This window comes from Dermacentor variabilis, chromosome 2 (assembly GCF_050947875.1).
Source record: "Dermacentor variabilis isolate Ectoservices chromosome 2, ASM5094787v1, whole genome shotgun sequence".
NCBI lineage: Eukaryota > Metazoa > Arthropoda > Arachnida > Ixodida > Ixodidae > Dermacentor > Dermacentor variabilis.
This window is the reverse complement of record NC_134569.1, coordinates 46,643,785-46,656,816: the sequence shown is the minus strand read 5'-3', so window position 1 is coordinate 46,656,816 and position 13,032 is coordinate 46,643,785. Positions and strand designations below refer to the sequence as shown.

The following is a 13,032-nucleotide window of genomic DNA, read 5'->3' as shown; positions in this document are numbered from 1 at the left end:
GAAAAAGAAATATGCTTTGCAGTGCAAGGATTCGAACAAGCTCCAGACCATCAGATTGGTAATTGGAACATTTTGCCTCTCAGAAACAGCAGAGAATAATACCGTGCCTAGGGAGCATGGTCATGCTGCCAGGTGCTTTGATTGTTTGATGCGCTTTGATTGACCGATACCAAAATCTGAAAGCTCCTCCATAAACCAGCACTGAGCTGAAATAACATAAACGAAGCCAGTGATAAGAAGCTAAAAATGGGGGCCGCCACTTCCGCAAATGAAAGTGACTCGGACTAGCATTGGTCAGTTGGTCGGTTTTTCTCTAGATATTATGCACAGGCACTATAGAGGAATGACCAAGAATTAGATGTCACAATTGAATAAAGTTTTCTTTTTCAAAGAACATTATTGCATGCATGGTGCTCATGTTTCCTCCAACCCTTGCCAAAACAGTGCAAGAATTGCTGCATATAATATTGCACCTGCTATCCCATCACTGCATTGCATTGTGGGCTAAACTGCAACATTTTCCTTTGTCAAGTCGACCGTGGGCTACTAAATTTAGTTCTGTAGCACCTACAAAGTGGCAGGGCACTTTGATTGCTCAATGCACAGAAAGCTTCCTCATTTCAAAGACTTGATTTACTGACACTAGCGGCCCAAGGTCTTGACGTGGTGTGGTAATGTGTTGCTAAGTGGATGATGTGCTTGCGTTGCAGTCACGAGATGTAGACCGTGCCGACAAGGTCCAAGTGCGGGAGGCCAACAAATACTTCTTTATTGAGGCCTGTATTGCACTCCTCGTCTCCTTTATCATCAACATCTTCGTCATGGGTGTCTTTGCCCATGGACTCTTTGGCCGCACCAACCTTGACATCGTGAGTGCTGACAAAAAGTTATTTTCTTCATTTTTGCTGTTGTCACTGTAGAACTGTGGACACTGTGTCCTAAGTTATCATAGACCATGCATGGGCCCTACTAAATTTCTTTTGTGTCAAAAATAAATTTCCAGTTACATAATGGGGCTAAACCCTTAATGGCTGCTTATAGACGTCAAGCCTGAAACAAGCAAAGCTGAAAGTGTAGTTGTTGTTTTCTCGTATCTGGAGTATATTGAAAGCAATGAACATGCGATGGCATATGTCTTAGATTGAATAGTTAAAGATTACACACTGTGCTTTAAGACATGCTATGATTATTTACGCATTAAATCATGTCACATGTATGGGGCATTTTAAATGTTTTTCAGGGTAATGACGGGACGCTAGAGAAGCAAGTGCATGTGATTTTGTCATAGTAATGTTTGGTTTCTCCATTGTCCATGCTCTGTAAGACACATTTCATTTTTTCAGAGGGACCAATGCATAGGAACTGAGTTTCAGGATGTCTTTGCAGTGAGTAGGAGATGACACTTACAAACTAGCTTCCATCTCAGGTTGCAACTTGCACTTTTGCTGTATTTTCATTCTCATATTTTGTTGATTTTGTGCTATTAGAACAACACGAATCCTGTGGATGTGGACATATATAAGGGTGTAAGTAATTTTGAATCTTTATTTACATTATAGTTGGCGTGCATTTTAATGCTAATGATTATACTTGCTCATTTTAAAATTTCTAATTCCTAAATTAATTTTTTGTAGTTGCTATTGCATGCTTGTGTAATGGATGTCTCCATTTTTCTTTCATGCTTCAACTGTACTCTTAATGTTGTATCTTTAACCTAGCTTTCACAGTGGAATAAAAACATTTTGTTGCAATAATTTTTCTATTTATGGCTGATGCAGCTCTAGTGATGCAATTGTAACCAACTGCCATTTGTCATGTGTTCTAACAACTGAAGAACTGAGAAAGCACCTAGCAAGTATAGAACTTAGATCTTCAAGAAGCTATCATAGCAGTAGCAGGTATTTAAAAAAAAAAACCTTGAATGGCTCTAAGAAAAGGTTTCTTCGATTTCTTAACATCATAGTGGTAGGTAATCAATTAGGTTGCTTCGATGACACTTGCAGTCAAAGCTCCTGTAACATTTCTAAATTTGTTCCAAAGCCTGTAATTTTCTAGTTTTATGTAGCAGGCACTTGTGGTGCTGGTCATCATTCTCAGTGCGTGTGTGTGTGTGTGTGTGTGTGTGTGTGTGTGTTTGTGTGTGTGTGTTTGTGTGTGTGTGTACATGCGTGTGTGAGAGAGAGAGAGAAATGGCTTTTCTGTTTAGCTTTCATTCACAGTGATAACACGCTATTTTCAGAGCAGCTGTTTCTAATTATATCACTGTTGGTTTGTGTCTTACAACAGGGTATCTACCTGGGCTGTGCATTTGGCATGTTCCCACTGTATGTCTGGGCCATAGGCATTCTGGCTGCTGGACAGAGTTCCACAATGACCGGTACATACTCGGGCCAGTTCATTATGGAGGTAATGTGTCATGAACTGTTCTTGTTGCACTGAACTACTGCAGTTACAGAACACAGTCCTGCCTTTAACATGTCTCCACCATGTGGTATCAATATACACAAGTGCATTGTGGTGTCATCTCCCTTCTGTCCTTGTTTGCTGGCGCTAAATATGCTTTCCAAATCAATATCTAATTTGTGAGTGATAGCTGGAACAGCTTTGTAGAGTTACTTGACTAATACGAGTGTCACACGACGCACTTTTGATCGAGATTGAATTTCTTGATTGCGATTGGCTCATTTCCGAGGGCTGCGGAAGAGAGCCTTGCATTTTTTAATCATCACAGAAACGATGGTAGCACAGACAGGAAGGACACAGGACGAGCTCTGTCTAACAGCTGAAGTTTATTTAGAAAGAATGTAAAAAGAAAGAAAGAGAGAGAGACACCACCTGCTTGCACATGTCATTAAGTCACATGAAATAGGTCACTGAGCATTTATGTCTTACAATCCAACAAAGAGATTGACGGCTCCGATACGCAGTCATCACACATCTCTTGTATGTGAAAAGGCGTCTGCAAGTTCACAAACTCCTTTTGACTTTGTGCTTGACAAATGATCTTAGATCAAAGAAAGGCTTACAACCATATGCTTTACAGTGTGCTGAAAGATGGGAGGTAGGCATTCTCTTTAAGTGTTATTGTGCTGATGCAGGCGCTTCTTCACGCAGTTGCTAGTCTGCCCAATGTAAGCTTTCTCAACGGCAAGGGAGCCTTGTGGTCAAGAAATTTAATCCTGTTCAATCTCGATCTCAATTGGGCTCGGTCCTGATCACCATCAGCTTGACTGTGATCGTGACTGTGTGACACCCTTTCAAAAGAAGGAAATTATGTGCTCATGCTGCTGAGTGATTATGCTTTGCTCTGCTAACCTTGGTGGCATACTGGCAACTGAACATAGGGCATGAGAACATGCACTGCGCTCCCAACCAAACCCCATGTATTGTATCTGCAGCCAAGAGCTGTGGAAAGCAACAGCCCTATGGTTTTAAACGCTAGTTGAGCTGAACGGCACAAAGCGGGTGAAGCAAATGGCAATGTCATGAAAGGCAACACAGTTGAGCCCTTTTCAAGTTAGCCAATATCATAATGTTGTGAAGTGACATGTATCTGAAACTGCCAATGGAGAACTGGCAGCTGAAGTTAAGAGGAAAATGCCCTCTTGAAGAGGAGGAAGAGTTGGGGACAATTGAGACAGCAACAAGTTTTACCAAGTGCTGTCTCCAGACCCAGTAGAATCCCTCTGGCTTATACATAAATAGTCACTGCTCCACAGCTCCCTCAAGGCAGGCAAACAAAAACAAGTGCAAAAAAGTTTCTGTAAAAGATAATGATGCACCTCGTGAAAAGGTAACGTCTTACTTCATGGCGAATTCTTCATGATTTGTTTTTGTATTCTTAAGGAGTCAAGTGCATTTGCATTTATCCCATAAGTGTATCGTGAGATGTATAGTGGTCCTTGTTGGGGGGGTCCAAGTTAGTGCATTGGAACAGCAATTTTTTTGAGTATAGGCTTTTGCGTTCATGTACCTTCTTATACATACAATTCGTTGTCAGTGCAATATTGCAGTGACAAGGTCACACATGCACGTTGCTATTGCATGCCATGTTAACAAAGTAGACACACCTCTTACTCAAGTGTACACCTTATTCTCAATCAGTTTTCATTTTTTGAAGTTATGTGGCCGTATATTTGATGTGCATAAGTAAAGTACAAGACCCTCATGTAACGAATGCTATAATCCTGCAAAATGTAGTTGTTATATCTAGACTTACATCTAAAACCTGTAAAGAGCAGTAATAATGTATGCAACTGTACAGAGTACTGGAAAAACTACCTCTTTATTAAAAGGATTAGGTAATGGTTGCCAGTTTTGGTGCCCACGACAGCCTTTCCGAGGTTGTCCAAGAGGTACACTCGCTTCTGTAGTAGTCCTGGAGGAGCATGTGCAACGGAATGGAGCAGCATAATGTTCATTGCCATTGAGGTTACTCAACACCATTATCTGAGAGCATATAAACTTGCTGTAGTGGTACCTTCGCACCACTTATGTGCGACATTAGCACCACCTGAACTTTTTCAGCACTGGTGCTGTGAATCAAATAGAGTTCCTAGTCTTCTCATCTTTTTCTTGTGAATCGATAACCTGTTGATGATGCAAGCAATAAAGCGCAAATCACGTGCATCACTGAATGTTATTCTTTGTTGTGTTTTTATGTCATTTCCCATTTCTTTTTACTTGTGTTGCGGAGTGCACCCAGGAATAAAATTGCCTTAAACATTTGTGAGGCTCTAGGGAAGTCTATTTTGTTTTGTCTTTTCATTGCGTGTTTGTTTTATTTCTTACAAGCGTAGTCAGAGCGTTTGCTGTAAGAGTATGGTGTATTTAAAAAGTGTCGTTGTGCCTGCATTAATTTCTAAGAGTGTGGAGTCTCGAATTTGTCATGTACATTGTGCATGAAAGCCTCACGTATGAATGCACATTCATAGATTTGTAACAGTTACAATGCTTAAGACACTAAGATGTTATCGTAACTCTTTCAACACATTTTGTTTGTAAACTGCAGGGATTCCTGAACCTGCCCATCAGTCGGTGGATGCGGGTGCTCATCACACGGCTCATTGCCATTGCGCCCACCATATTGTGTGCTGTCTTTGGCAACATTGAGCAGCTTTCTGGGATGAATGACCTGCTCAACGCACTCATGAGCCTGCAGCTGCCCTTCGCTCTTATTCCAACCCTCACCTTCACGACGTCGGCGGCATTCATGGGCGAATTCAAGAATGGAACGTATGACCTGCTTTTATGAAGCATATGCACCCTATGGGACAACATGAGCTCCATTTCTTTCGTGCTATCATGGGCAAATGAAATGCGAATGTCTCTGAAGAACTTTAAGTAGAATATTTCTTAAAAGTAAGAACGCGGAACCGCTGCCTACCTGATTGCCAAGGACACTTTAGGTCCAAAACCACCTAAATGTACAAGCCAAAATTGTGCAAGAAATCACATGATCACCTGGTGTGTTGTCCCTTTTATAATCAACCAAATCGTGCAAATGCCTAATCACTGTGGTTTCATGCATCTTGTCATTTAATTTTGTGACATGTTATTTGTATGCAGTTGGTTCTCGATAAAACAAGCACGAATATAACGAAGAAAACATAAAATTTTGTTGGCATTGCTTTATTTCCTTTAGTGCTCTTCTGGTATAACAATACGGAAAATTCAAGGTCCAGGAAAATTTCTAATACAGCAAAGTGAATATTTGTTTGTTTGCATCTCAACACACGTATATTCTGGTAGTAAAAATGTCAACTGCTCAGTAAGAGGAACAAGAGGTGGCACATTCCTGAACCGCATATACATTTTGCCCACTAGATTGGCTTGGCTAATCCACAGCCAGCAGGCCAATGGGCTCCTTCCGTGCGATCGTACCAATTGCACCGGTTGCATATTGACAGTGGTTTTGAAGTGCATTTATAACTTACCATTGTTCATGTGTCATGCCAAGCTAAGCTGCCAATGGTCCATCAGAATTGACAGGAGACACTTTGCCAGGTCATAGGAAACATCATGCTTGTGTTTCGTTTGCATAGACCCCATTGCAGATATTTGTTTTTTTCCCAATACCATTTGCACGCTATAACAAATATCGGATATATAACGAAGGTATTTTCATGTCGGTTGTGACTTGTTATGGAGAGGTTTCACTAGGTTTAGCTGTAATGCTGCCAGGAGGTTCTCCAAAGAGGGTATTGCAAGGGTCATGCAAAATTGATCAGGATTTTTACCTAGGGACAGTATGCAAGCAGGAGCACCTTGAAAAAATTTTTGATTAATGTAACATTGTTGTTCACTATTCCCTTCTTGGCAGCTTTGATTGCACATGTGCAATATGGTGTCAGCTTGGGATGGTAACAACCCATCTGCTGGCATTAGTAGAGCAGTCACATGTAATCCAGTTCTAACTAAAAAGAACATTAGTCCGACTGAACTCTTCAGGAAAGTTCAGGCGCATTGTGGCAAAACAAATGGCGCTATAGTGGCAAACAAGAATGCATTCTAGTTAAGACTAATTTGTTTTCATTTGGTTTGTTCATTATAGCAGATATATGATATAAGTATGAACACTACATGCAAGCATAGTCACCTTGATGGAAGTCTGGTACAATTTATTGAAATTTGTTCCCTCTAATATTTCAAGTGGATAGTGATCTAATCATTGTCACATACCAGTAAGGACGGATGCAAACCTCATGGTTAATGTCAGCATGGTTTGTTCTCTTAACAATTTATTCACATTTTTTTGTCAAGAATGCCAGCTAAAGGTAGTATTACTTTAAGTCCAACAAGCAAGGGACTGTTTAGTAGACTGTCTTGGTCTGTATAAATGGCACCAGAGGACACACAGTAACTTAAAAGAAATGATAAGGCAGTCAGAAGCAGCATTGAAATGCGTGCTGCATATCAGTGTTGTTACATTTTGACAGTCTTTTGATAATTCTTCATGTGGTGCTGCATAGCATGAAAAGAAGGTGTGTAGCAGAGTCACTGCTTCTCAACAGTCAACATAGAGTCGGACATAACAGACATTGCATTAGGACCAGCTTCACTGCTCTCTTGCTTTTGCTTGCTGACTCAGGTTGACCAAAATAGCAGCTAGCCTGCTGTCGATGGTTGTGATTGGCATCAACTTGTTCTTTGTGAGCAACTTCGTGCGTGAGAACCTCCCATCTCACTGGGCCATCTACCTTGCTGTGGCACTGTTCGGGCTCCTGTACTTGGGCTTCAACCTTTACCTGGTGTGTTGTCCCGTTTATAATCAAGCAAATGGTGCAAGTGCCTAATCACTGACGTTTCATACATCTTGTCATTTAATTTTGCTACATGTTATTTGTATGCAGTTGGTTCTCGATGAAACAAACACTGATGTAATGAAGTAAACATAAAATTTTGTTGGCATTGCTTTATTTCACTTAGTACTCTTCTGGTATAACAAAACAGAAAATTCAAAGTCCAGGAAAATTTTTGATACAGCAAAGTGAATATTTGTTTGCAGCTCAACATATGTATATTCTGGTAGTAAAAATGTCAGCTGCTTAGTAAGAGGAACTTGAGATGGCATATCCTTGAATCGCATATACATTTCGGCCACTAGATTGGCTTAGTTAATCCACAGCCAGCAAGCCAATGGGCCCATTCCGTGTGGTCATACCAGTCGCACAGGTTGCATATTGACAGTGGTTTTGAAGTGCATTTATAACTTAGCATTGTTCATGTGCCATGGCACGCCAAGCTGCCAATGGGCCATCAGAATCGACAGGAGACGCTTTGGCAGGCCATAGGAAACATCACGCTTGTGTTTCGTTTGCATAGACCCCATTGCAAACATTTTTTTTTTCCCAATACCATTTGCATGCTAGAACAAATATTGGATACAACGAAGGTATTTTCATGTCAGCTGTGACTTGTTATAGAGAGGTTACACTACATTTCGTTGTAGTGCTGTCAGAAGGTTATCCAAAGAGGGTATTGCAAGGGTCATGCAAAATTGATCAGGATTTTTACCTAGGGACAGTATGCGAGCAGGAGCACATTAAAAAAGTTTTTGATTTATGTAGCATTATTGTTCACTATTCCCTTCTCGACAGATTGGATTCCACATTTGCAACATGGTGTCAGCTTGTCATGATAACAAGCCATCTGTTGGCAGTAGTGGAGCAGCCACACGTAATCCAGTTCTAATGAAAAAGAACATTAGTTTGATTGAAGTCCTCAGAAAAGTGCAGGCACATTGTGGCAAAACAAATGGTGCTACAGACAGAACTGTTGGCATGGTCTTAGCAGTTGGCAAAAGGCAGCAGGTGTGATGAGTAGAGTTGGGCGTATATGAAATTTTTCTAATACAAATTGAATGCACATAGCAAGTATTGAATATTGAATAGTCAAATGCACATGCACATGCAGTCCATCCCAGATATATCAAACTTGGATATATTGAATTATTGTCTACTGTTAAAGCCTCGACATAACAAAATTCAATATAACATTCTCAATATAATGAAGTATTTAACTTTTGATAACTTCTTGTTCATTGAACACCATGTACTTAGAACCTCAGTTTAATGAAGTATGTTTACACACGATTTCAATACAGTAAAAGCTCGTTAATTCGAACTGCAAGGGGAAGCCACTTCAGTTCGAATTAACAAAAGTTCGAACTAATGAAAGTGAAGGAGAACAATAGTACACTGCGATTTGGAAGCAGTAGGGCATGTCAGAAATTTGGTGTGTCAGAAAGTGATGGCGTGTGCTGCGGGCACACGCCATCTTCAAGTCGCAGCTCTGGGTCCGACTGTGCCACACCACCGATATCCACCGAAACGAATGTTAGCAGAGGCTTAACACCATCATAAAGATTCGCGATGGCCAGTACATCCTAAGCTGAAAATAGACATGCACAACCGATGAAGACTGCCGAGACAAAGACGCTGAACATGTGAAGGTGGCGAAGGCCCCAATTCGTCTGTTCTTGATTGCAAGCGCAGCTGCGACGCACTTGATTCGCTGTGTTTTGGTGCTTGCCGCACCATCTGCCGCACAACATTAGCAGCTACATTACAAAGCCTCCGAGATTCGCGATGGCCAAGAAGTTTCGGAGGTCACGTAGAATGGAGAGGAGGCAGCCGCCGCTGCCTTCTGGCCGATCCCGCGTCGATTAGATTTTTCCCGATTTTGCCTTCTCTCGCCGTTCTCTCCGTTCCGGAGGCGATGCAGCCTTGGGTGTGGGCAGTAGGCACGTTTCACTGGCTGTGTGCCAGGCGCCAAGCCGCCGGTACGGTGGCGCGTAGTTCAAATTATCCGTGGCGGAACCTTCTCGCATTCGAATTAACAGGCTTTTTTATACATAGACTTCTGTGGAGCTTGGTCGGACCAAATTGTACAGTTCGAATTATCCATAAATTCGAATGATTGAAGTTCAAATTAACGAGCTTTCACTGTATAACAAAATTTCGCTGCCGCGAAGGAATACAAAGATGATAAATGGAAACTTCCACGGATGCAGGTGGCCAAATTGCTGAATTGCAATCAGCTGCTTGTGAAAGCATGTCTTAAATTGTCCACTGCACATCCAAGAGCGACTGCCAAAATAGAGCAGCATCATGTTCCGCATAAAGTCCAAGTGCAATGAGATCCTGTCACGTCTCGCGCACTGTATACTTTGGGGGCGTATGAAAATGTGCGAGGGTGAGCCAAGTATGATGATGGCTTGATGAGCGCCTTCTACCCGTGTGAGCAAGAAAAAAGAGTGGGGGCCAGTTCAGCATGCCTCCCTTTCTACCAAAGCTGTGGCTGCACATCGCTGTCAGCATTGCTGAGCATAGACACAGTCAGCACGCTCCATCTTGGAGGTAATCTGTGTTGGGTACAAAGGCCGAGCAAGCATAGATGGTTGTGGCTTCATGTGCGCTGTCCTCCCACAGGTTGTGTTCTGGAGGTCACGTAATCACAAGTTTTGGAGATGTATTGAAGTGAGAGGCAAACAAAGCATTCGCACCCCTATGCATGCGCTTTTCAGGATAGCGTTGTCCAACTGCGGGTGACACTATCAGCCGTGTAGGCGTAGTGGACCTGAAAGCGTTGCTGGCTTCGTTTTACACTGCCAATCTGAAGATATTGTCAACACAGCAGGAAACTCTGTTGTCGCCAGCTCTCATATACTGTCGACTCTCGTTATAACGGATCCTGATAATCTGACGAAAAACGTCCGTTTTGTCCGAAGTTCGTAATATCTAAGACGCCACACTTCTGAAGCTTTCGTCGCGGTGCCTAACAACATTATTGCAAAGAGTGAGTGACGAACGTCCTAAGGAAAAAACAAAAAGTCGCAGTTTCGCCCGAAACATGAAGCATCGATTGTGATAGCAAATTAAGCAAAATAAGCGCGGCAGCAGCAGCGAGTGAATTGACCTTCGCGCTGTCTCTCTCTACAACTTGAACTAAACATCAAAAGCACAGCACATACAAAGCTACCGGCGCTAGGCGCACTCTGTTCACATCGCATTCAATACGGCGCCTGCATGGGCATGCACTTTGTCCACATTGCAGGTTCCTTTCAAGATAAGGCACCCGCATGGGTGCATACTTTGTCCACATCGCTCACCGCTTTCAAGATACGGTGCCCGTGTGGGCACACACTTTGTCCCCATTGCAGATCGCTTACAAGATACGGCGCCGCGCGGCCGCGCTGTTAACTGCAGCCACTGGAGTAAAAACCCCCCTCTTTCCATCACCTCCCCCCCCCCCCGTGCCTCGCGTGAAAGACTGCGTGCTTCCGCCCCACTTTCCTCCCTCCCTCGAGCGCAAAATGTTGCTACACACGTGTGGTATTTGATTGTTCGAACGAGCCATCACTCAAGAAAAGAGAAGGAAGAAGGAACTGGGCTCGCGCTGTGAATCTAACCGCTCAGCGCTGTAACCACTGTTGTAAATATAACCTGTAAATAGTTGCTCGTCTTACTGACTCGTCCTTCGCGTAACATTGTGGTAGAGGTGGAACGTTCCTCACCACGGAGCTCCAAAGCAGCCGCACCGTCGTCTTCTCAGCCATGGCTTTCGCTAATTGACTTACGATGAAACCACCCCGTCGCCACCTACACCTGCAGCACTATCCGCAACGCATGTTACGGTTCTTACTTAGTCTCCGTGATCCTGGGACATTCTCCGCCCAAAATGACGTTGACGTCGACGACTGGCTAAGCATGTATGAGCGTGTTAGCCAAAGCCATCACTGGGACCCCACCATCATGCTTGCCAATGTGATCTTTTATCTGGGCGGGACACTGCGTGTCTGGTTTCGGACCCATGAGATTGAGCTCTCCAGCAGGGACATTTTCAAAGAGCAGCTTCGCGACCTATTTGGCAACCGGTCAGGTCGCCAACAGGCTGCGTGAAAAGAGTTTGCCACCCGTGTCCAGTCGTCGACCGAATCGTACCTATGTCTCCTACATACAGGAAGTGCTCGCGCTTTGCTGGAAAGTCGACGAGCACACGACCAAAGTTGACAAGGTGGGCCATATCCTAAAAGGCATCGTGGCCGACGCCTTCAGTTTGCTCGTCTATAACGACATTTCTCCCATCGACACCATGATCAAAGAATGCCACCACTTCGAGGTAGCCAAAAGCCGCCGCGTCGTCCCACAGTTTTCCCGGCTCCCAAACACTCCTGCCACGTCCTCCTGTTCTGCTCTTACTGCCACACAACCATTTCAAGAGAATGTCACACGTATCGTTCGCTGTGAGATTGAAGCAGCGAGTCCGGTCCCCCTTCATCCACAACCCCCTGACGGTACCTTTGATCAAGCGGCCCCCACTATTTCTGTTATTCAAGCAGTTGTGCGGAAAGAAATTGCAAACCTAGGCATCCCTATCACCTGCTCTGTCTCCCAATCTGATTCGGCACCCATTCCCATGCCCACATCCTGTAATGACCAGTATTTCGCTCCCAGACCACGCAATCCTGCTGAATGGCGAACCCTAGAAGACAAACCGATCTGCTTTTGCTGCCACTGCATTGGTCATGTATCCCGCCACTGCTGCACCACCTGGATACCGCTGTACTGGAGCTCATTCCCTGCTCCTTGCTCATACGCCGACGCTCGCTGTTATTTACCTCGCCGTCTGTGCCCTACTTCTGATGCCCCTGACAGCCGCTCCTCCGTGCGGTCGCCGTCTCCTCAACGGCGTCAACTCAGTCACCCCCCGTCACCCCAACCTCGCCGCTTTCCCTCACCAAACCGATGGACGGAAAACTAGGCCATGCAGCTCTTGGAGGTTGTGCTGCATCACGTTTGTCCTGTCCAAATCCTCCGTTGACGCTCCTCACCAAGAGGAACCTAATTGAAATAAATGTAGATGGTGTTTTGTTGACAGCATTAATTGATACTGGAGCCTAAGTGTCCATAATGAGTGCTAACCTGTGTCGTCGCCTCAGAAAAGTTCTTATGCCTGTCATCACTCGAGCCGTACGCGTCGCCAATGGCGCCACTGTTGCCATCAGGGGTATGTGCACTGCTGGCATAGGAATTGCTGGCCGCCAAGTTCCAGTCCTGCTCACCGTGCTGACCAGTTGCCCTCATGACCTAATCTTTGGGCTTGACTTTCTGACGACGCATTCTGTCTCATCGACTGTTCCACCGGTAGGCTGTGCCTCGAGCTTCCTCCGCCCCAAACAACTGAACACCCTCTACACGACAGAGTTTGTTCGCTTTCCTCCAAAAACCCTAACCTTCGTTGAATTGGCCTCAACGGCAACCGTGCCTGATGGCAACTATGTCATTGCGCCTGTTCGTGATGTCCTCCTGGCACGCGGCATCTCTGTGCCACACTCCATTGCAACCCTTGCCGCTAATTGGATGTGCCTCCCCGTTATCACTTTTGGCTTGACGAAGCAAGTGTTACCTGAAGGCAGTGCGGTAGCCACGCTGCGGTCAGCGACAGAAGACCACGTCATTGCTTTTGCAGCAGACGTGTCTCCAAATCCTCATGATTACCCGTAAGATGCCTTGAACCTCGACGGCCCAT

At 44.3% G+C, this 13,032-nt stretch overlaps 1 protein-coding gene across 5 annotated transcripts in view; it reads left to right on the top strand.

The window, feature by feature from the left end:
- Mvl (solute carrier family member malvolio) overlaps positions 1 to 13,032 on the top strand; it is a 36,671-nt gene that overhangs the window by 11,305 nt on the left and 12,334 nt on the right. For all 5 annotated transcript variants that reach the window (XM_075680367.1, XM_075680365.1, XM_075680364.1 and 2 more), the window contains 6 exons: positions 711 to 869; positions 1,344 to 1,385; positions 1,488 to 1,526; positions 2,287 to 2,406; positions 5,012 to 5,235; positions 7,091 to 7,250. In XM_075680367.1, the coding sequence (XP_075536482.1) occupies positions 711 to 869; positions 1,344 to 1,385; positions 1,488 to 1,526; positions 2,287 to 2,406; positions 5,012 to 5,235; positions 7,091 to 7,250 (744 nt within the window). The remainder of the gene's footprint in view (positions 1 to 710; positions 870 to 1,343; positions 1,386 to 1,487; positions 1,527 to 2,286; positions 2,407 to 5,011; positions 5,236 to 7,090; positions 7,251 to 13,032) is intronic.